Source organism: Lissotriton vulgaris, chromosome 5 (genome assembly GCF_964263255.1).
Source record: "Lissotriton vulgaris chromosome 5, aLisVul1.2, whole genome shotgun sequence".
Taxonomy (NCBI): Eukaryota; Metazoa; Chordata; class Amphibia; order Caudata; family Salamandridae; genus Lissotriton; species Lissotriton vulgaris.
The window spans coordinates 927,121,150-927,146,657 of NC_141693.1; the positions used below are offsets into that span (position 1 = coordinate 927,121,150).

At 41.1% G+C, this 25,508-nt stretch overlaps 1 protein-coding gene across 1 annotated transcript in view; it reads right to left on the reverse strand.

The window, feature by feature from the left end:
* INPP5A (inositol polyphosphate-5-phosphatase A) overlaps positions 1-25,508 on the reverse strand; it is a 1,335,101-nt gene that overhangs the window by 322,333 nt on the left and 987,260 nt on the right. The window contains exon 10 of the mRNA XM_086919541.1: positions 3,609-3,704. Coding sequence (XP_086775667.1) covers positions 3,609-3,704 — 96 coding nt within the window. The remainder of the gene's footprint in view (positions 1-3,608; positions 3,705-25,508) is intronic.

Consider the following 25,508-nt stretch of genomic DNA (forward strand, 5'->3'; position numbering starts at 1 on the left):
TCAACTAGTGCTTTTGCTGATGGGATGGGTATGATTACTTTAATATTCTTTTCTTCTAATCAGGTAGGTATTAGCTTCATTTAAACTTCTGTTAATAATTCTTTCTGAACCTGCTGGCTCAAGAAAGTTGGTCAAGTTTTCAAAGGGTGGAATCAAATCCTCTGGCTATATTTCTTGATAAATTGCTTCAAATATTCCCGCAATATTAGTTGGCTTTTCTCTCATTGTACCAGAATGGGTATCCTTTATTCTCTTTATAGTGTTTGCAATAGTTGTTGGTTTAGCTCTACCCACAAGACATGTTCCTAGTTTATTGCTGACCTTCAGTCTTTTCTTATGTAATGTCTTATTATTTCTGTCTGTAATCTGCTCCCACAATTTCCTATCTTAAACTATTCAGTCTGGTGATATATTGCATTGAATCAACTCTGGTTAGAATCCTCTGAGCCTCTACTGGCTTATGTTCCTTCTGTACCAATTGTTCTCTTACCTGATATTTCTTGCAGTGTTCTCTGTGATCAGAATACCTCAAAAATAAGTTTTGAAAGGTTCCCATGTGACTGCCTAGCTATCAGAGCAATAATATTTTGGACCAACATCGAACACTCTCTTTAAAGACATAACAATGACATGTCTTCCCTCCACAACCTTATACAATCGAGATACAATGTTCAAGCCTGCAGATTAAATAAAAGAGGAAGTGATCAGGTAAAATGGGTGGAGAAGTCCCAGGCTCTTTACACTTCACAGATAAATAAATAAGAAGTGAAGCAATCCAAGCTTGACTTTTAAATTTCCCACTGAAATAAGTGAAGCCAAATTCTTCTGGATGTATTTTGCTCCAGACATCTTTCAACCTGTAGTTATCTAGCATCATTAAAATAGTCTACAACATTTTTACTCCACTTGTTAGCGCATCGGAAAGATGATTTTCAATTAGACTCTTGGAGCTACATTAAAATCCCCACACAGCACCACTGGAAATGAGAAAAGTATTACCTCTACAAGTAACTCTGTTAGACGGAAAGGGTCATCTGCATTAGGGGCACACTAGTTTCCTACTGTAAATTGAGTAACTCCTTTTTAGGTCACGCCTAGGCAGCACACATGCGCTGCTCTAGGAGGGCCTTTAGCCATCGGTCTTCACTTTTCAAGCACTGCTCTCTTGCTTGCGGCAGCATTCACCTTACGGGAGCGAGCAGCGGCATGCCACAAGCACGAGTGCAGTGCTTTAAATGTGAAGACGGCTCTCGCAAGCGTGTGCGCGCACACCACTCGTGGGCTCAGGTCCTGCTCCCTCTCTCTCTCACAACCTCTTCCCTTTTGCCTCCACATGGTTGCGCGCACCACTCGCAGGTCACTTCTACTGTACTGTCTTCAGCAGAAAAAGGTATTCACTTGTTTCCAGGGTTTTTTTCTTTAAAAAAGCATTGCCAAGTCCTTCGAGTGTCCGACTTCAAATTCTGAGAGTAAACATTCCCAAGGCGGAATGTAAACAACTCTTTTAAACACCATAACATTTCGAGAAAGGGCCTCTGTGATGCACCCGAGGCAGGCACTCTCAGAAGAGAGATCTGTTCGAGGTCACACGCCTGCTGCAAAGGGGATCGACTCAATCGACTCGCTATGACTGATTTTTTTCACTAAAATTATATTCCACAATTATTTGCTTCATTGACCTTTAAATCTAGGCCATATCTTTATAGAATACCCTGAATGCCGAAATCCACACTCCAACCTGGAAGCTTCCGAAAAGGGCAGTTACTAAAAGCTGTTCCATTATTTTACTTGATTTTATATTGTTTTATAGCTCACTAGCACCCAAGGGTATTTAGGCGCTGCAGCCCCATGCTACTGTTAACTTGGTGTTCCAAGCTCATGCTTTAATAATAATGTTACTTTTGACAGTAACTGCAAGTCAGGGAAGAGTTGGCCACAATGTGCATTGATGTGGAAATGTGTTTAAATATGCCTCTTCCTGTCGTGGACAGCCAATGGCTGAGTGGCTGACTATGTGGATCTTAAGGGGTCAGCGCATGGGTTTTCAATCCCTTCAGTGCCATAGGTTGGAGGAGTAGGGCCACTCATGCCCTAATGAAAGTAAAGTGAGACTGGCGGCTCCCTCCTGCCTGGTTGGACTATAAAAGGCAGCCAGATCTGTGGTTATTATTGCGGAGTAGAGATCAATAGTGCAGAAGGTGCAGTGGCACCAGGGCTCCAGGGGTCTGATGGGCTCACTGCATCTCACTAAGGGCTGCAATTTAATACCCAACTAGGGCTATGAGACAGTTTTTGTTACTTTTGTGAAGGCCCGCAACAGCCTTGTTGCACCCCTAGTTTGCAGATCTGAGGTTGGCATTAGGGGAAGGGGAACCCTCACCCCTGTGTCCCGGATTCACTGCACCTGCTGCACTAATCATAGCTATGCCCATAGTAACCAAAGTGAATGTTTGCTCCTCTGCCCCTCACTACTCTCCCTCACAAGAGCTTTTGCTGCTTCCACAGGGAGGCCGGTGCTCCCTTGCTGGCAGCTGACTAGTATGGCTGTGACTTACGACTGGCCTTGAAGCTGGGGACATGAACCATGCCAGTGCCTACCTGATTCGGTGCCTGGCAAAGCATGGTTTACAAGAAGATAACAAGCATTGGCATAGCCAATAGGTCTGGCCTTTGAGACCTTATAAGTATTTAATTATGCAGCACAATATCCTTGGTGCAACATCAACTGTTGCGTGGCTAAACACTTACTATGTCCCATTCATTCATTTTTATTTTTTGCATTATGTAGCGCAAATGAAGGTATCAAAGCTCTTTACATAAGTACTAGGTCTATTACAGAAATCTGCCCGGTGGGTGATAATGAGCTGCATGGCTAAACACTTATAAGATCCCAAAGGCGAGACCTATTGGCTATGATAATGCTTGTTTAAGCTGTATTAGAAGATATCTGCCCCCAATATTGAACGTGCTACTGGTTGTTCTTCATTTTTGCATTTCACCCTCCTCTTACACACAAACCCGCCACCTCTGCTCAGAACACGCCTCACCCACTTTTTGGCCCAGTGCACCAGTTATTGCATACAGGTGTGCTTGTATCTGCGTCCCTCCCTAACACTCTGGAAAGACATTGGCTGAGCATTTTGGTTGGAAGATGTTTTTGAAGGTGAAACTGAGTCCCTATTAAAAGGTCTATTTAATGTTGGGAACTCATTTCTCTTTATCCAATCATGACTCACTAACAATCACTAACAATACGCATTATAGAACATTGCTTTATTGATTGACGCTTGCGTGAGGTTTGACACATACTCTAACATCATTCTGTAGATGGCCTCTTTAGTATAATCTACAATCAATGCACCAATTGTAAATGCCTGTTAGTATCTTAAATGTCTCGTGAGACCCCACACCCTTTGGATAGTGCACAAAAAGTTCACTAAGGTATTTTTCCCTCTGCTCCACCACCTTTAATTGTGATTTTATTATTTCACATCTTTTAAACATCATTCAAATATCTTTGCAAATTACACCCCTAACCGCACAAACTATCTAGCTATTAATTACTTATGTAGCCTTTTCTAAATCGCCTATTACATTGTTTGATTTACCTTTCGATCGTTCTCTGATTCGTGGAATATTAATTTATCCAATGCATTGGTGTCGGTTGCCCGGATTGTCTGCATTGTCGTCTTCGCACAAAGAGTCTTTAATAAGAAAAGAAAAAATAATAATGTTAGGGATATTCCATGACGAGAAGAAACATTCATGAAAAGACAAATCTTTCTCTGTCACATTATTTGTGGATTTCAGAGGCAACACATTTTATACATGTATAATCTTTGAAATAAAATCATCGCATTGATAAAAATGATAATCCTTTAGGGTTTCTTGACCATAAATTGAAGCATGTTTGGTTTCCCAGCATATGAGCATAAATCCAACTAACCTACAAACTTTTACTTTTAGGATTCTATTTTGCCCTGTGAGAAATTACAAACAAATAAAAAAAAGCCACAATTTTTATGGTTTTAGAAATGTGTATTTAAACACGTGGGTTAGACGTTTTAAGGATCACGAGAACGCACTCAGATTTGCTTAACGCATGACGATGAATCGTAAAATTAGCAGAATTACAAGCCCAAAATAAGAAGTTACTGAGAAACTAATCATTTTAGGCTCTTCGCCCAGTGAACCCTTTCAAATCATGTTATGATCTTCGCAGGCTTTGAGTGTCACTACTACTGCCGGTTTTATCTGGTATGGGTGGTCACAGAGGTTAAACCATCCGTTTTGGGACATGCTTTTCTTTCCTGTGATATATTCATGAAATCCTCTCCTCCATGTTGGCTGTGTTAACAGAGAGGCCCCGGCCTCCACCAAGGAAGAGATGTCACTTTTCAACACCAATGGAGGCCGAAAAACAAACCAAGCTCAGAACTGTAAAGAAAACAGCCTTAGAATGTATGCCTTCGAAAAAAACATCCTTCAATGTCTTTCAAATTATATGCTTGTGACTTTTGAAACCTGTACTCTTTAAACTGATTTTAGATGCACATGCACTGACCACTCTTCTGGTAGACGGATTGGGAATGTCCTATGTGCCTGTTTATTTTATGTTGTAGGCCAACACAATCGTACACCCAGTATAAATAACAATTTTCCTTAAATCCACTTTAGTCACTTGACAAGTGGTTAACATTTGGCCATCTGTGTCCGTGCAGGGTCTGCTGTGTGGTAATGCACCAATGTGCGGTTTCCCAAAGGACGCTCTTCTCGAAGAGGGGTGGGGGGCATTGAAATTCAAAGCACGGATTAGCTAGTCGGGTCATACCCCCAAAAGTAACCCCTTGGACCCATGTGTCACAAATCAGGCGGTTGTCTTTAAACACCACCCCAGATTAGAACAAGACCCCGAACAAGCCAAAGCGGAAAACCTGCCGCTCTGTAAATCTGGTTTCTAAAGCCCTAACAAATCGCTCCATCTTTCACTCATTTAAACTTTCCAAATGAGGGCCAATGTGGTCTCCGGGTATCCAAATGCTAATGCGCTTAAGTGCGCTTAAGCCGCTTTCCAGAGTGAATAGGCCAGAGGAGGGCTGGAAAAGACAAGGCCGAGCTACTGTCGCTGTCAAAAAGTCATTGTAGCCTCCCCCAGACTTGTAGCAATTCAGGAAATTCATGATTTCTGTCTCCAAGAAGCATATGCTTGAGAACAGTTTTTACTGAGCTGCTTTATCTAACAACTCCAGGCCTGTGCCAAAAAGAATAAAATATGATCAACTGTTGGAAACCAATACCAAGAAAAAGCCACCAAACCTTATTGCTTTCACATCTCTCTTTATCCCTCTGTCTCCCACACACACGCACAAAAGTTACCTTATTCACAAAAACAAAACACGATTGGGCTAGGGTTCATTTCATATACAATTTGGAGCATTGCCTATTCGCCTCTTTACAATTTATCCAAAGTCGGAGTTACCCAAGCAGAAAACCCTTTGCTGCATATGGCTTTTTTAGCATGTCTTTTACTTACAAAGGGATTTCTTTAGGAGCTCTAAAAATTATTCAACATTCAACAAAAATACCATTCTGTTCGAAGCCAATGGTTTCAAGGAGGAAACTGCTCTTTTCTTTAACCAGCCAGTTTAGGGCAAAGCTGTGCTAGAATCCATCCAATACCTTATTTTTGAGGGCAGAATAAAAGGTGAGAAGGAAAGGGCTTAGCCCAGCTAAATTTAAAATAATAAGTGCCGGCATATTATAATGTGTTTTGCTTAGAATTCAAAAATAATTTGCCGGTGCCACCTGCGTTTTCAAAAATATATATTAAAAGGTCAATAAGAATTGTAGTCTGCGTCTGTCTATAATTTAGAAAAAACGCTTTTGCCGTTAAATTATATGTATTTCTATAGCACATTTTTTTCTCTTTACCACAAACTTATAGTTCTGTCTTGGGTGTCTAAGAACGTGATTCTAGAGTTTACTTCTGGCTCGTTCTGGGTATTGTGCTCAAGTTTGTCTCTGCTTGGGTGGCAGTCTCGTGTTCAGCGAGCCGTGGGTGTTTCATTTTTAGTGTCAGAAAGGTCTGCCCGGCGACTTTTAGCAATTGCTGACACCTCTCTTAAAAGAGTAACTTGCAATTGTCAGGCTATTACAGTCGAGGCTTGGTGGTGTTGACTGTGTGGCACTTTGAACTATGTTGGTGTGTGGCTGAGATGTGTTCTCTGATTTACTCTGTTGGATATTTGCTGGCAAGGAATATGATGGGCAACTCATACGCTGTGTTGTTTGTATATGAGATGGTGTGGGCAAATGGATGCAGAAGAGCAATGTGGCACTGTGCATGTGTGCATAGAAAGAGCATCAGCATACTAAGCTAGGATCAGTAATCAAGGGTCTAAATTACATACTGGCCGTACAATTCTCGTATGTGGCCCAGCACACCAGTAACTAGGTGCTCCCGGGGCACTGCACCCAATTACTTACAAAAAACATGTTTGCTGTCCTGAGCACAGAAGCAAACTGACTGTTTATATCCCAGTCTAGTAGCTCACATTAGTGAAAGACAGAGTTGCAGACTAAATTTGTAGCTATGTCTATTATTTGAGGTGACCTGCCCCCCCCCCAAAAAAAAAAAAACAGGTGGTGCAATGTATTACTGCACAAGCCTGCAGGAGAATACCTTGGGTTTCTATGGACTCACGCAACAAACTCCCAATGAGCTCCTTCGAGAGGTGCTCAGACTGTGTGCCACATCTTTGTGGCACACAGTCAGTGTGCCTCCCTTCTTTGACTTTGCACCCGCATCTATAATACTCTGTGGGCACATTGGCAAAAGATTTCCTGATTGCTTGTGGCCATGCCCTCATGCACATGAGGGAATACCCTCTTGAGATTACGAAGTGCAATATGTTCTCAGGTGCAATGCATGGTACAGACAGGGCCACACCAGCATCTGCCGTTTATAATACCACAGTGCTACTGCGGTACAAAAGGCAAGTGAAAATGCCTGGGACTTTTTATAAGGTGGCCACAAAAGATGAAATGAGCAAAATCTATACAACTTTTCAAAGAAACAGATTTCGGTGGGCTGGAGAGCCACATACTGACATGTCTATACCATTGTGCTTCGCACCACACCGTTTCCAAGTTCTGTGAAGCAAGGTGTTTTTACTACCCAATTTAGGAGTAATCACATATGGACTTGTGCGCATACAATATTTTTCATATTCATTACATATTTTCCCTGATTATGCCGATGGCTTAAAAAAATGATGGAGACCGGCGCAGACAGAACATGTTTGACGAATTCCACTGCATATCTTTGAGGTTTACTGTCTTTTTAATGCTTTCAAATTATTTATTTAGGTCTTGCTTTGTCGTGTAGTAATCTTATTACAATTATGTTAAAGTTGCTCATTTTTAAGGATTTAGAATAATCCAATACCTTCAGCATGAATACCATTTAGACTTTTGCTACTTAAGCTAACCTTAAACTGGCAGATATTCTACAGATTTGGATTTATAGTTTGGATCCAAATATTTACTAGATTTTTTTCTCCAACTTTTCTTCACATGGTAAGTAATTGTGTATGTAAAGAACTCCCTTCGGCCTTGACATAAAGGTACGATCGCAATAGTTTCAAAACCAATATACATGAGGACTGTTAAATTTGAAGTTAACCGTTCTAATAGATGTACCTCTTAACTCATGCGACAAACTTTAGATTCCTTTATACAAAATTCACACTAGAGGGCTTCTTTTGAGATTTTTCTTCTTTTTCTTTTCGGTCCCCCTATCGTCAGCCGTAAAGCTACCTGCTATTGTTCCCTTACTGATCCAATTTCCAAAGTGTTACTGCTGTCAACATGTGATATGATGCACTGGACAGTATCTTAATCTATCAAATTTGTGTATGTATCTATGAAACTCATCGAAATAAATTGGAACAAAAGAAACATGGTTGTGCAAAGCCATTTGGGCATTTTTGTGATGTGACACAACATAACAAGTTTGTGGCTGTTCACCACATTCTCAATGGCCACCCATGTAGATCTCGCATGAAACGAAGGGCCAAGGTTTTATGATCCCAGCACTGCACTTGCAACAGTGGGAAGTTCATTACACTGGCAGACGTTACATTTCATAGTAAGATTTAGGGTCAGGATAGTCAAAGTTTGAATTCCAAATATGTCCAGCTTTACAAAAATACTACAAAAACAAAAAGTGCACAGGGCCATGCAATTAATTCGTTTCTTCAGAGTTTCCCTCCTAAAGTAGGGCCAGGGTTGTCAAAGCAAAACATACCAAAACCCAGCTGGTGCTTTAGAATGATCATTAAGGTGCAAAGTATATTCACTAAAATATATTTTTTGTATGTTTTGCTCATGTTTATTGATTTTGGGGTTTGAAAAAACATGCCTCTACACGGACGTATTTCCTGCCCCAGTGGTACAAAGTGTGACTGAGCACCCAGGAAGAGCAGCTGTCAAGGTACGCTGGAAGGTAGGTAAACACTTTTAAGGAAATGTGTGCTCTGTTACCCAGTAGAAGTACTTTGGTTGAGTGCTAAGTAACAGCGGTTCTTTCTTTGACAAATGTATTTGAAAGGCTTAGTGAAGTTACTAAAGTAGTACTCCTGAAGTACTCTTTTATGTACTCTGACATACCTATGTGAATTGGTCCAAAACATCTAAAAGTTTAGTATTCAGGGAATATTCAGTTACATTTAGTACAAATAGAAAGGACTGTGCCCTATTTGACTTTCACTACTGGAAAGTTGGGCGTTTTGGGGATAGTTCACAAAGGCATGCAAGAGCACGAAAAAGAGTACTTCTGTCATAATTCTTCCCCGGTACTCATTGAGGCTTTCGTGAATCACCCTCTCTGTGCTGTGTCTATCGCTGAAATAAAAGTGTGCTGTTGCCGTTTTGTTCATCTCGACCACCCTAAAGAAGTCTGGGCTTGATGTTTGGGGTTTTCTTCCTCTCCTCAGTAGCTGGGAGTGCACACAGAGTTTGTGTGCAGTATTCACTCAACCACAAGACCGTAACATCGTCCACCAAGTCTTACTCACACCCTGTCCTACAGCAAACACGAAAGAAGTCCAAGCATCAGCTCATCTACAAACATTGTATCATTCCTGCTGAAAGACAACAACACAACTTACCCACTTCTGCTCCCTCCACTCTACTCAATTCCTCACCTTCTCATACACAGATGCACAGAAGAAAAGAACATTGTCCAGTAATAGTGATATATCAACAGAGAGCTCAACGAACAACACAAATGGCAGCTGGTACATAAAACCTTCTTTTGTGCAATGTTTAAACTACTCCACTTAAACTGTATTCTTATGAATGCATGCTCCAAGAGAAAAAAATAAATATATTTTTGATCAACTGATGGACACTGAATCAAACATATTATTCTTCACAGAAACTTGGTTGGTAGAAGACATGGCACCATTACTTCATTAAGCTGTCCCATCTGATAATGATCCACTACCCTTGATTGACAAAGAAAGAGTGGAGGCGGCTGGGTACTGTCTTTAAATATATCATAACAAGTTCTGAGACTTAAGATTTGACAATAACAGGTTGCAAAACCTTTTTTCACTAGATCCATTCCAAGCCCTACGTTTACCTGACCCGTACCTCTCTACAGACCTCCATCCAATAACCCAGCCGTTTCAGATGTGTTCTTGGACTCAGTCTCAGATCTGTCAATCAAGTATTCTAATCTAAGTATACTTTATGATCTAAACATTTGGATTAAGAAACCAAACATGCCTCAAACACTACCCATTCAGTGATTTAAGCTATGAACATGATTCAGAGGTCTGCACATAGATTGTCTCCGTACAAACCCACATACTAGGTCACACTTCAGATGCATTGTCTTTAATCTGGAACTAATCACTATTAAACAAAACACTGCAGTCAAATGGACTGGCTATTTTGCCATATCCTTCTCAATCAAGATCCCAAATAAAATATCAATTGAATTCCAAAATACAGACTTTGGAGCATATTAAATATGGAGGAGTTGGAATATCATGAAGAGACAATAAACTCAGTAGAGAAACTATAAAAACAAGAAAAACATTTGAGCGTAGCACCTACCTAAAACAAGCTTTTCACTATTTAGTACAAAAGGTCAATACACCGAACATCAACGGTTAAAATGGAATATCATGGTTTAGTTAAGTGAAGGAACATGAAACATTAAAAGGAAAGTTTACTTGTGCCTAAACATTTGCAAAGTTGTAAAGATATTTTACAACCTGAGGGAAAATGTATGGAAAAGTCAGCAACATTTTATAGTTCATAAACTTTTTCACTTCTGGACAGCTTCATAGAAATCGACTTTTGCAACAATTTATGTTGCATATTTCATCATTTTAAGCAAACAAGAATTGTTCTGCAGAAGATATACTTTGCAGAAAAAAGTTAGGGACCTTTCTAAGGAATATCGGTAACTGTAGTATGCCGAAAGACTATGGTATTCTACCTTCCACAATGAGGATGCCCAGAGTAATAGGCAATTACCCCAGGTGTGGAGTTACTTATCCCAATTCATGCACTAATTATCTATTTTTCGGCCTTCTCACCTGGAGATTGAAGAAACGTTTTTTGTAATTAAAATGTCAAGCACGTGCGAATCAGATGTGGAATTCCCAAATCAGCTGTAAAAACTGTTTCTGTCTGAACTGGAAATTGTACAGTTAATATTGCAAGGAAGGTCTAAATTCTCTTGTAATTCAGCTGTGCTCATAAAAGCTCTGAAAAATGTAAAAACCCATGGAGAAAATATTCTCCAAACATTTTGCAGCACAGCATTACAATGAAAACATGCAAATAGTATGAATTGCGCTGCATGGATCGTGTTGGGCTACGTTGGTTATTATGATAATATTTTAACTATCTTGCTCAAATGGTGGGTGATGAGAAGCCACTTTGCAAGGGTGATGGAAATTCAGGAAGTTTTGGAAAGTTAGTGAAGTACAACAAAATAGGAATAATGGGGAATTTCGTGGGAGAACAAAATATGTTTATGTACCATTAGGTGAGACTTCAACAAAATCACAATAACTCCACAACGTAATGATGTTGTCTGACATCTCAAACATGTCTCCCAAGCTCTAATGAAATCAGAGGAAATTATAAGCAAAAGTTCTAACTTGCAGCTGGGTAAACTTACTGGAAGTATTGCAGGAAAACAATTCCAGTGGATATCACACTTATTCAATAACAGCAAAATTAGCACACAGTTCTGAACTTCTAACAGAGGTGGACACCAAGGAAGACGTACATTTTGTGACAGATATCTATTTGGAAAATAAAACATCCGTAGGAAAATCTCCACTGCATGTTTATTAACTGTGAGAATGTAATTTGCCTAAAGAGAGAAAATGTAAATAGGATATATCTCCCAAATAGCCATGATGTTATAATCTTGAGCTTTAAAATAATTATTTTTGGCCTAGTTAATCATACTGCAGATAATGAATTAAGGAAACCTGTGTTATAAGAAAATTATTTGTTGCCCACTTTAGAGATGCAAAGAAGAAAAAGTTGACTATTGTTTTGAGGTCGGATATTTTACCAATGGAGAGGTTAACCCTCAAGAGCAGATCTGTAAAACTTTAGTAGACATATAGAGAGTATATCATGATCTTTCTGAGCGTTAAACGTCTGTTAAACTATAATTTACTTATATCTGAGTGGTGATAACTCAGTAATGACCTACTGAATTAAAGTCTGCCAAAACAAACATGTCTAGAGCATATAGTTTCTAACATTTTACTCCTGGAAAATATAAATATGAGTTCAAATAATGAATTCATATTCCCATTCATTTGGGTGCCCTTTCATATTGCTCATACATTTCATCCATCGGTTATGTATGGTTATTTCATTGTGGTGTGTGTGGTAGGGCGATGCCTATGTGTATCCATATTTGGTTGAGATCATCTGTAGCTAGGATCCTTGTAAATGTTGTACTGTTGAGTGTTATTTGATGTGTTGGGCTGATTTGGGTGCATGTATGTTTCCCCTGATACTACGATCATATAGAGAGCACCCAGCATTCCCCAAGTTTTAAGCAGAGGCACTTAGCTGAGCAGGCATCTGAGCAACATATGTGTAGAGGTACAACGAGGGCTTTTAACCTCTCTCCCAACCTATTAGATGATATCAGACAAGCAAGAAGGCTCACCAGCAAGTTGTCAGATGTCTGAAACCATATAAAGTACAATCAAGACATAACCAAAGCCAACAAACACAAACATCAAGTCAGTCACCTGCCCAAAAGAAAGCACTTCATTTGACATGCAACAGTAAAAATATACTGTCAAACTCCAACACATAGAAGAAAAGTGCCAAGCCTAAGCTTTGCAGAGTCTAGACACTAAAAATGAAGTTAAAATAAATCAGGACAAGCTATGCAAAGAAAAGACCCAAAAAGGCTGTTAATATAAATCATGCCACTGCAACCATAATTAGTTCATCATCAGTCTTTTTTCCTGAGTGACTCCTTATTGCCTACCCCTTGCATGAGACCAGTAGCAATGCTTTCCCAATCGCATGTGTTTTTATACACTATTGGCTGCAGTAGTAACCTTTCACACACTGAAGCTTGTTATTCCAATTAATCACCTCATGCTGTTAGGCTACGGGGGCATTTTATCCTTGTTAATCTGCCGTTTTAGTCTATTGTGATTGTGTTCTGAATGCTGGCATCTTCAAGTTCCATGATGTTACTATGTAGTCTTCCTTGTTGTGGATTGCACTGCATGCTGATTCCCAGGAACCTTTACCCTTCTTCTAGCTTCGCATATGTTGTGATGGTGCTCATAAAAAGGGAGATGAGGGCAGTGCTGATATTTGGAAACTTCAATCTAATTGCTGCTAATAGTAATTAGTAAGTAGTGTGAATGGAGATAGTTTGGTGTAGTGAGTATTTTAAGCAGTCCAGCAAAGTGAGGGGATATGATGAGTTTCTCCTAAAGGGCCTGGACTCTGAAGTCCCTCTGCCGTACTGGGAGTGCAGAGACAATTTTGGGTGGGAGAGTGCAATCAGCTAGAGATAGGCAAAATATTCTGAGTCCATCTGGCAAGCATGGCTAGAGCCTACAGTGTTCTATATGGATGTATGACGTTACAACGCATGCTTTTACCACGCATGCCGTTACAACGCGGTTTTTACAACTCATGCCTTTACAACGCATAGTGCTTTGGGGCGCTGGATAGTGAATAGTTTAATTTACTATTCCAACTCCAGTCCCCGTGGATAGTAGGGAAGGTGTTGGATAGTAAATTAAACCTATTCCCTATCCTAGAGCGCCCCCCAGCGCAATGCGTTGTAATGGTTTGCGTTGTAAAAGTTGCATCGTAATGGTAGTGCGTTGTAAAAGTTTCGTTGTAAAGGTTGTTTACCGTTCTATATTGATTCTAAGTAGGAGGAAGAGATGCATGATACGCTTGCCTCTTTAAAGGACAGGCTGTAGAGGCATGCTTAGGTTTGTTAAGTGGGATGGCTAACATATGGATTGACTTTAGGTTTACTGACTGAGGGGAAATGTTTGAGAGCCTTCAAGGTCAGTTAGTGATATTGGTAAGTGATTGCAGTGATGTAAGACTTAGGGTGTTGACTGTTTAGGCGAGTTTGGCAGAAGAGGAAGGTTCAGTGTTTTCATAAGAAACTAGTGCATTCTGTATCATCTGGAGTCTGGGGAGAAAGGAAGCAGGTAGACTGGGTAAAACAACAAGGTGGGAGGTAGCAAGGGCGCAGGGCCTGGGGCACTGGAACCTAAGAAGAAGTCTGCTGGCTGGTGAGGTTGGCTCCCTGGGGCAGGAGCAGACTGCTGAGGTGGTGACTGGCAGCAAGGGGGAGCTGGCAAGACCTCCTCACTAGGGCCGCTCTTCAGCCTTCATTAAATAGGTCACATAGGGGCTCTGGGGAGTCGGGACGTGGGCAGAGCAGGAAAAATGGTGCGGGAAAACCGCAAGGTGGGAGGTAGCACGGGGGCAGGACCTGGGTCACTGGAACCTGAGGAGAAGTCTGCAGAATGGGTCTGTGAGGCAGGAGCAGTCCCAAAGTCAGCTGAGGTGGCAACTGGCAGCAAGGGGAGCTGTCAAGACCTGCTTACTAGGGCCGCTCTGTCGCCTTCATTAAATAGGTCCTGGGAGGGGCGCTCAGGAGGCGGGAAGTGGGCAGAGCGGGAGGTAACGAGGGCACAGGGCCTGTGGCACTGGAACCTGAGAAATCTGCTGGCTGGCGAGGCAGGCTCCCTGGCGCAGGAGCAGTCCAGCAGTCAGCTGAGGCGGCGACAGGCAGCAAAGAGGAGCTGGCAAGAACTTACCACCATCATTAGAACATTACAGGTTTAATTTATATCTGGGTTCAGTTTAAGGTGATATCTTCCCACTCAGAGGTTCACTTAATGTCATAATGATGGACCTTTTTGAGTGTTTCATGGGGGGGAGGGGGTTGTTTTGAAGAGAATACAATGTAATTCACATTAAAAACGAATGTGATACAACTGAAAATAGCAAAAAATGACAAATTATTACTAGCCTCCATAAAACAGATTGCAGTAACAGCAATCGTAATTTCTTTTAATGAAAGTCCGATTTAACATATGATATAATGTAATGCAACTGTGTGGATTTATACAGCGAATTTTCTAATCTGCATTATGTGACTACATATTGGTTGATATGGAATGTTTCAAAATCATAATGATAATAATAAACAAAATTAGTAAACAAAAAAAAAAGAAAGTCCGATTTAACATTCAAAACGATTACATTAAATAAAACACTTCAAACAATCCATATAATATGCTTGATTTAGGAACCTTCTACCGCAAAATATTTCAGGTTATTAAAAGAGGAAAGTCTGAGGGTTAAAACAGGCTACTGAAAAACATCAACAAAGATTTTATTGCCTTTGGATTGTACTTCCAACAAGCAATTTTGTGCGACCATGCTGGAGGAAAGTTTATTTCGGGCTTGTAAATTTTTCTATAAACTTGCTGGCACACCAAAGCCACAAATCGAGAAAAAAATAAGCGCTACATCATTGTCAAATTTGTTCTGCCTCATGGTTTCCTGGATTAGAGGCGGAATTATGCAAGACTCCTACCACAGACATTTGCAAATCCTCCAACTGCACTGTGCTTCACAAGCGACCACCCAGTTGCTGCTCTTGGAAGTTTGGATGGTACAATACAAAGAAGGAATTAGAAACAACTGAGGGCCGATAAAAATGCTGAGCGGATGAGAGAGAACACTTGAGAACTTAAAAACCCATAGCTGATCAAAGAGCCCTGCAGTAAGATCACAGATATTGTGACCTCCTTAAATTAAACTACACACAACAGAGTTCTTAACCCTCTGGGTGAAGTGAATAATTTCAATGTAATAAGAAAGAAACAGTGCATGATCTTCAAAGGGCGACTAATTATTTCCATGATAGACTAAGAACAAATTTGTTCCGCTAGGCTTAGCCCGCTCAGCTAAATACACCATCCGAGGCTACATCTGTTGCAGGAGGTTCAGATTTGTTTCTGCCCATTTGCTGCAAAGATTTACACATTGGATGGTGTGCTTTGAGCCAAATGCTCAAACCACAATGTTTTTTCTCTACTAATAAAGATTTTAAACATCTGACAAATTACCCACACTGCACTAAAACTAGGATCATTTATAAAGTATCCTTTGCAGCAAAACGCTCTGAAAAGGCAAAACGTTTGTCACACTTCCTGACCGTATACTTTATTTAATATGGGGGAGTCTATATTGTAACTAGCAGTGCTGAAATTGAGCCGGTGGTTGAAGGTGGGGCCCTGCCGCATTCATTTTTGGGGTCCGGCATTTCCTTTTTCTCATCAGACTTTGGCCCAGTGCAAGGAGAGAAATAAACACAAAATGAAGAAAGAAGAAGGGAGAAAGAAGGAGGAGGAAAAGAAATACAGAACAGCAGGTGACATAGAAAGCATGGATGAAAAAGTGCATAAAGAGTGTGGAACAGAGGGTTTGAGTATTTGGTGGTTGAAGAAAGAGGCACGAGGTGGAATCAAGACTATGCAGCCTTTGTATTTACCACATAAACATTTGAAAGCACTACACACAGGCTACTGAGCATATTTTTGGGCCATAGTACCTAGTATTTTACCAATTAAGCTCTGGTAACAAGGCCTTTTACTTATTTATTCAGTTTTTTATGTTGCACCTTCAAGGCCATACTGTACTTTACAAATAACTGTAAAAAGTGTAAAATGTAAACTAAATAAAAAAAAATATAAGAGATCATAGAACAAAAGAGAATTAGAAATTACACTAGAGAGCTAACAAGTTAGATTCAGTCTAGGCCACAAAAGAGGACATATAACCTAGGAGCAAAGTTTGAGAACTTAATCAGAAGAATTTAAAAAGAAGATAGCCTTTCACTTGTTTATTGAAAGTCAGACATGAGGCTATAGATTGGATTTCAGGAAGGAGAAAATTCCAGATTTTTTTTTAATTCACATAGGTTTTTATTGGAAGTTTCAGTAGTAAATAAAATACACATAGTACAGACTCAAAAACATACAATATTACAGAAGAACAGTACAGTAGAATAAATCGAAAAGGGGTAAAAAGCAATATACAATAGGTCACATAATAATACATACATCCTTAGGCGGTGTATCCGGACAGTAACATGTAAATTATAGCACCAAAGATATGCAGGTGGGACTCAGTATGTCAGGGTGAACCAAAGTATCATATTAGCTCCACACTGTTGGATTGTGATGGCGTTAAATGCATCGGGGCGGGTTGGGGGGGAGAGAGTATCTAAGGTGGTTTATGGGTGGTAAAATAACAGTCAAGGGTAGACCATATCTTTCTCATATGGGGGCGCCATGGTGATTGTTGGAGAGCTATGTTATCCGCTCCCCTGAGGCTAATTATCCAGTTGAGCCAGCAAGCAAATGTAGCTTTGCTAGAATCCTTCCAGTTATTGAGGACAGTTTTAACAGCTGCAGTGAGCATGAGATCAAGTAGTGCCCTGTCGTCGGCATGGAGGGAGGGTTCTAGGGTGAAACCAAAAGCTAGGTAAGGAAGTTCTCTGGACGGGGAGATGGGGAAAACTTTACTGATGAAGTCGAATACCTTGTCCCAAAATGGGGTAACACAGTCGCAATGTAGAATAATGTGTGCAAGGTCGCCCTCCGCTCGTTTACAATTCCAGCAGAAGGCGTCTTGGCTAATGTTATGGGCATAAAGACGCGCAGGAGTCCAGAAGGTTTTGTGGAGGAGCCAATATTTGGTCTGGGATAAAGTCGGGCTAATTTTATGTCGCATGCATGATATCCAGGTATTGGCCCAGTCCGCTTCTGAAATCGGTCTAGAAGACAATTCAGACCAAAACTGAGTTAGTGGTGCGGTGAGATTGGTATGTTGGGGGCGAATAAGTTTGTAGAGATGTGATTGTTAATTCCAGATTTTGGGTGCGCAGCCTTGTAGTAAATCAATTTATACATTTTCTTAAAGGCTGGGACTTTGAGAAGTAGTGAGTTGACAAGTGCTGCCACACAGCTTCAGGTTGTTGGCTAAGTAATGGGTTTGGTCAGTGTGAATATTTTGTGAACTATGCAGACAACTATGTACTTGGATCTCCATTTAATATGAAGCCAGTCTAGAGATGACAGGACAGATGTCATAAGGTCAAAGTGTTCAATTCCGTGGCCAAGTGGGCAGTAGCATTCATGACGCATTGAAGGAAGCTGGTTCGGTTGTGGGAATGCGGGAAAAATAAGAGTTCCCATAGTGGTGTGTAGATAGGACAAAAGCTTTAAAGACTCCTTTAAGGTCTTGTTCAGGAATGAAGGGTTTGATACCATGGATGAGTTTAAGTTGGTAGTTTGCATTTTTAGAAGCCACACTGATATGGTTGATGAAATTCAGCCTACTATTCAATGTGAAAGTGAGAGATTTGGTGTTCTCACTAATTGAAGGAGAACAGTCTAGAATGTTAGTGGAACATACCCATACCAAACGGGAAATGTCAGCGGAGGATGAAACTTTCAAATAAAGCTGGATATCATCCAAGTATTGCTAGTAGGCATTGCTAGAGTCTTTTATGGAGCACTAAGTGCTTCAAGGTGCTTCAAGGTAGTAACTGAACAAGGGGCAATCAAAGATATTTGAGGGAACCCTTGACAGACACCTATAGGGGTTTCAGTGCATGGTCCACTTTCACCAAATTTAAGTGGTTTCTGGGTCCTCTCTGAACCATTCAAGTACCGTTCGTCCAAAGTTTATGCAATAACTTAGGATTTGAATGAGGATTTCCTGGTTGATGGTATTGAGAGATACAGAGAGGTTGAGAAGACTAAGAACGGAATCTCCATTGTCCATGCTTCGGAGTGCATCATCAGTAATTTGTAAAAAGGCAGTCTTTCTACTCCGACCATTCCTGTACCCAGACTGGAACTCATCAAGCAATTTGTTGTCTTTTATGAATTGGTTTAGTTGCACATTGACATAACTTTGAAGGATTCGGGCAAGAAATTGGAGTCCCAGGATAGTACAATAATTGTTTTGGTGATACTTGACCTATTTTCAAGAAGTCTGTAAAAATCCCCTGGTGTAGGGGAATATTATTGAGGCTGGTCTTGTGAGGTATTATAACAATTCACATCTCTTTAGGCAAGTAGGTGGACATTGGTATGAAGAAAGAGACTTTAAGGATTGAATCTGGAGCTAATGATACCTAGATCCTCATGTACAAAGAATACATTTGGTGAAAGTGGTCGTATTTTGTGCACGGATTGTTACAGAACTTTTGTCAAGTGACCTATGTGCTAGTATGTCAGTTCACTAAATACGAAATCACAGTGGGCAATAATTCGCCCTACCTCATCAATATATTTGACACAGTTTGAAAATTGCAACCCACTTCTATTCCATGTCATCACAGGGAATATGGCCTGCTGGGATCATCAGACCACATGTCTGTGACTGCTTTTAATAAAGCAATACTTTTAAAAAAATGTAGCCTATTTTCCTTAAAGTAAAGTTGGATAAGTTTAAAAGAAAATGAAAAGTTTCACAAATATTATTTAGGAGTAAGCAGTGATCTAATGGAATTTAGAGTGGGCCGTTTAATGTGTGTGGGTATTAGAGAAAGTTGATTCAACTCCTCAGTAAGGAAGAAGGGGAATGTTTGGTATTTTAGTCCTGTCTTTTGAATCACTCCAGTGAACGCCCAGGTCATCTAGGGTTTTATGTTGTTTGTTGGATAGTATAAATCATTACATACTAAAGTCCATGCTGTGTTTTGCAAATGTTTCGTTATCAGTGGGTGGGTGGTAGATGATGTTGAGTGTGATGGATTTGGTTGCTAAATATTTAATGTCTATTGTGTAGAACTGAAAAGAAGGGCGAGCTTCTGTTCCAGTCCATTTGCAGGAGAAGGATTTTTTGTGTATTACCACAGCCCAACAAAACATTTTGCCTTTTGTAAAAGTGTGTGTTACCATAGTCAAGAGCAATTGGAAAGTCCAAGACAAGTTGAATCATCATACCTATTTAGCACCTTCTCGTCTGAGCATAACAATTCCTGAAAGTTTCCTTGAATTTCAGGTCGATTGCTAAAGCTACTCCTGTATATTGGTACATTTTAATTTTTTTCAAACAAGTGACTACTGTACATAACATTATTTTATTTATAACGCTTTAGGTGCAAGCACTAAGAAGATTAACCATTATTATTTCAAATCCACTGTGGCTTTAAATAGTAACAAAAAGACTAATCACCTTTCAACATGAACCATACTTATACATGCACTCATTCAGAATTCTTTGCTGGGTGGTAATCAGGCCAGCACATATTTCTACCATTCTTAAAGAGTTAACAAGTTATGAACATGAATGAAATCCTCTCAATGATATCTGCAAAGTAAAAATGCTTGTGCAAAGCATAATCAAAGAAAAATCACCGTAAATTCTAAGTTGTATAGGCACATGTGATATTACATATTTAACCACTGTTATTTGAATCTTTCTTTATAAATATAGGGTGATACCAAAACTTCCAATTGTGGCAGTATCATTACCACATGGCAGTCTTACTCTCTAGATTTATTGGACGCACATGGATCAGGACCAATCTGTTTTGACCACATGGGTCATTTTTCTACCTGTGGGCCAGATGTAGGTAATTTCTATTTACCGGTTCCTAAATACCGAATTTTACCGATTCAGTATTTAAGAATCGGTAAATAGTATGTAGGTAAAAAAATCGGTACTTTTTACCGATTCGCTAATATTCGTTATTACCGATTCGGTATTTACCGAATCGGTAATAAGGGATACCTTCCCATTCATTCCTATGGGCCTGGAGGCCCATAGGAATGAATGGGAAGCCATTCACTATTACCGATTGGGTAAATACCGAACCGGTAATAGGGGGAGCATATTCAAGGGTGGCAGGGTGTCACATTGACACCCTGTTGCACCCCTGAATCGTGCATTTGTGCACATGTGGCGCACATAAATGCCCTAAGGGCATGTATGTCTGCCACATAGCACTTTTAAAAAAGCACAAAATTGCTTTTTTAAAGGAATTCGATATTTACCACCAACTTGTAGTTGGTGGTAAATAATGAATCCTTAAATCAAAAATGCACTCACTTGAGTGCTCCCTACATAGGATTTAAGGATTCAGTAATTTACTGATTTGGTATTTTAAGGATTCGGTAATTTACAGATTCCTTAAATTACCGAATCCTTAAATCCAGCCACCTACATTAGAAAAAGCCAAATACCGGTCGGTAACAGGAAATTTAGCCTTTTTCGGCCGTTACTGACCGGTATTCAGCTACCTACATATGGCCCTAAGTTCTTCTGACTATACAATTTGCCTTGGATTCAGGTGCAAAGAGACATCCTCTTCAGCATTTTAGCGGGGCATGGAAAAGCTTGATGATTCATGCACAAAAGCTGGTGTTTGCCCATTGCTGGTAGCTTTAACATGGTAGATGGTCCTCTACAGGGCTTTAAGTGGGCCGGGTCTCACCGGTGCTGACACCAGCAGTTTTTTAAAGGAGGCCTCGAAATGGGTCTCTATCATGCTCTGTTGTGTGCCCTGGCATACACAGTCCGTTTTTTCCGGACTGCAGTGACAGCAGGCACCTCAATTTGCGCTGTTCACATTACTCACTTCTCACTAGTGGAGAAGTTAGGGCATGACGTCATGCCAGGTGAGCGTTGTAGGGGAAGGGAAATCCTTCAAAGAGAGTCATTTTCTCTCTGGATTTCTCTTCTCTTTTTGAAACTCAGGAGCAGAAACATTGTTGTCGTGTCACCAGGTCTTAATTGGAAGCTTTTTCAATATTAAATATATCAAGCCATAGTTGCTGCTTATTTATCTTATGCAACTAACAACCACTGACAAAGCCAATAGTCCTGACTTGTTGTAGGTATGATATTACTTGTTGTATCATTTATCTGGATGTAATCACAAACAGCAAAATACAAGTGGGGCGGCACATTATGCTAAGCACAGATTTTTAGCTTACGCATTTTAAGCCATGCCTATAATTACATTGGCCACGCCCCTTTGAGAGACCCCCCCAGTTTCATCACCCCACTTAAAGCCCTGGGCCTCTGCCCACTCAATGCTTCTAGTCCCTATTCCAGCTATCTGTATGGAGGGACACCCCACTGCTCGGCTCCTCAGATGGCATTATGGTTGGCAGCGAGTAGTGAGGTGTTTCTTGCTTCATTCTGATTTTGCTTGCCTGCAGCAATGAAAGGTAGAGTGTGTTTTGTGTTCTCTCACTTCGACTGACATTGCATAGGAAGTGTGTGTATGTGCCTCTCTGCCTGATAGTCCCATAGAGTGCTAAAAGACAAAGAAGTAGTTGCTTGAATGCAAGCAGTGAAAGGACAGAAGTCATCCAATCAGAATATGGTAAAGAAGCAATGATCCTGTGGTGGCACAAACAAAGAACTGGGAGCAAAGCCACAAAATAGGAAGACATGAGATAGCCAAGAAAGCCACCAAATCAAGAGGTTTACCTAAAGCTCGATATATGTGCGTATTTTAATGTGTTAGAGACAAAAGGTCTTGGCAACACAGCTAAAGCTGTCTGTCTGTAGGGATGACCTCAAAGTACTAACAGCTGCCCCCACCAGATATTCTACCTAGAGCTAAGGCCTCATAAGCTCTATTCCACCCCATCCTCCGAGACTATCTCCTACACAGTTGACTCCCTCATCACACCTATCCCTTTGCCAACAGAGTCCAACCTATTGGTAAGGGGTTTCCTCTCACATTTGCCTCAAGTGGTGCAACCCTTCCCTTCATATTCACTCTGCCCATATCAAATGCTTCTGTTCTGTTCTCTTCAGATTATGTTCGACTGATATTCTTCAAGCATTTTCTACACCTTCAAGCCCAGTTAGTCTTCCAGGCATTAGGATTGAGCTGGATTCTCAAGCATATCATCTTGTCACTCAAATCATTTTACATACTCACCGGTATCAAAACACAATGCTTGAAATCCACCATGATAATGGCAATCCTCAAGAATCCAATGGTTAACCAATCTTTCATTGCAAGTCTCCGAACTTTCATTTTTAGGTTTCCCGCGATGACAGTTTGAACTGCCTGTCGTTGGAGACCTATTGCTTACAATAGAATACATGGATTGGCCTTTGGGTCAGCCTCTTCCTCATGATTGGAAAGCTTTTTGGTCTATCTCCATTACATTTTTCTGATTCATTGGCTTTCCTCCTTACTACTGTGTTTGTCCTGCCCTGGAGGATTTCTTATTTACTGTCCTTTTGATTGAGTAACATGAATCCTTCCGCTGCTGACATCAGGGAACAATTTTTTCATTTTGATACCAGTGTTCATGTGAGTACATTGCTCTCCTATCTCTTGCTCGAGCCCCACACCAGATCTCTGACCTCAGCACAATAACTTCCTCCCCGCTCACCAGTTGCTCCCTCTACCTTACTCGACCCTCCCCTTCCCAACTTATTATTTATTTGTTTTCAAACATAACAAATTTGGGGAAGGCCACTCACTTCTCTATACAGGGCCGGACTGGGAACCAAAACCGGCCCTGGCAAAGTGCTCGGCCGGTCCCCCACGGCCCATTGGGGGAGTGGGGTGGGGGGGGGCAGGGTGTTGGGGTTGGAGGTGCCGCCGGGCGCTTTGCTAGGGCCGGTTTTCTGCTGATTTCGATGCAGGGCCGATGCTGCAAAACTATGCTGCAAAAACGGCCCTGTAACAAAATCGGCCCCCACCCTTGCGGCACACCGGGGGACTGCCCGGTGCCCGCAATGGCCAGTCCGGGCCTGTCTCTATACTGCCCAACACACACTTTTGATTATTTTGCCATTTGACGATTGCTGTCTTCCCTTTACAAATGGTAAATTAAATAATCACCATGACACGTGCACCACACAGGTGGCTATCTTTGAGGTTTTTTTATTAGACCAAAAAGCAAGCACTGGCAATGACAAACGTCTCCCGCAAATTAAAGGGAGCTGTACTAGGTTTGACAAAACTGGTTTAAAATGAATTCAAGCAGTGTCAAATGTTTCTTTCAATACCTGATCTCCCGCAAACTATTCAACTCACTATAATAACGTGTCCAGTAACTGACCTGCCTTTGTAGAGGTATTCAACTTTGTCACCGTTGTACATCCAAAACACCTCTCGTCTATCTTTATTCTCATTGAAGTCACTGCCTCATTTGATATCTTCTTCATCCCACCGTGCTAGCCACATTTGTCCTGAACAATATGACCACCTACACTGAATCTCTCAACCTCGAGAACACTACTCTTCAGAGCTAAAGCTATCCCAAAAGGAACTCAGCCTCTCTGCTTCATGTTTTTTATGTGAGACTCTATTTTGCATATCAGATGAATTAATTATGCCTCTCTACTTAAAAGCGGGGTTATAACTTGACAAAATTCAAAATTGCGGTAAAAAAACTCAAATTTCTTTTCTTGGGAAAATGCTCAACATGTTTTTATTCCGAAAAATTGCAGAATGGGGGTGATTTATGGAGTCAGTGGTAATGCTAACACATGCATAAGGTCTCAACCCTTATGTTTAAAACAACACATAGCAATAATGTACAATAAAAACGAAAATCATGACCATAACTTGACAGTTTTTTACATACTGCTAAAATGTGTATGAGCAGCAATGTCAATTTCAACAGCACATCCAGACACGTTATGTCATGAAGTTGTCATATGGTCAGGATTTCAGGAGATGGACACCTCCTAGCATGCCTCAGGCCCATCCTCACCCATCAGAGCAAGTGTACAATGCAAAACAACATATTGGTCCTGTTGGACTTGGCCCTTTTGCAGGGTCATCCCAGAACTTTTTACCCTCCTCCTGTATTTTTTTCTGACCTGTTGTTGGGGGTTTTATGACTCTGGGCACTGCTGATTAGTGCTAACGTGCATATGCTCTGTCTGGTAAACTTGGTAAGAGTGGCCTACACCTGTATTGCATATATAATTTACCTGTAAGTCCCTTGTACAGTGGTATCCCATATACCCAGGGGCCTGTAAATTAAATGCTACTGGTGGGCTTGCAGTGCTGCTTGCGCCACGTCCGAAGTAGCCTTTCAAACCTGTGTCAGACCTCTGCAACTGCAGAGCCTGCACCTGCAGTTTACTGCTGCCGTGACAGGCACGCAAAGTGGTTGCCACGTCTGAAACGCCCCTTTTACTACATATAAGTCACTCCTAAGGTAGGCCTTAACTAGCCTTATGGGTACGGTGCTGTGAAGGTAGAAAGGTAGGACATGTCCCTTAACTGTGTGGCATGTCCTGGTAGTGACAAACAGCTTATTTGGTTTCTCACTTATGTGCGGCTGCCCTCTCATAGGTTTACTTTAGGGATTCCCTGATATGTGCTTCATTGAGAATTATTGATCTGAGAGAAGTAGCGTGACCATGTTTTGTATGTTTGGAATAGTAGTAATAAATCCTGCTTATTGGTAAGAGCAGATTTATTATTACTATTTTAGAAATGCCACTTTCAGAAGTGGGCATTTCTGGGTGCTTATATGTCTTTGTGCCCAGCCTGGATGTGTTACAGGCAGCCGACATTCAAGGAGCCCAGGGGTGACAAAGCAGAAGGCTCTGCTCCAGGGAAGGCAGTCTCTCTTAAGAGGAAGCCTGTGGGACAACCATTGGGACACCAGTTCAGTGGAACCTGGAGCTAGTGGAAGGTCTCCCATGAGGAAGATTGCCCCGATGTTAGGCCTGATTGGCCTTGAGCTATTCTTGCTTGCGCAGGGAACACGCGAGGTCAGTGTCAACAGCTGCGCCGCATGACCGTGAGCAGCTGCCAGAGTGACACATATCCTAAGAGCCTTTACTCTTGGGAGAAGCGTTGTTGTGTTTTTTGGTAGCTTGGTGTAAACCTTGACAGAGGCCACCCGAGCCCTTGTGGATGAAGGAACCTCCGC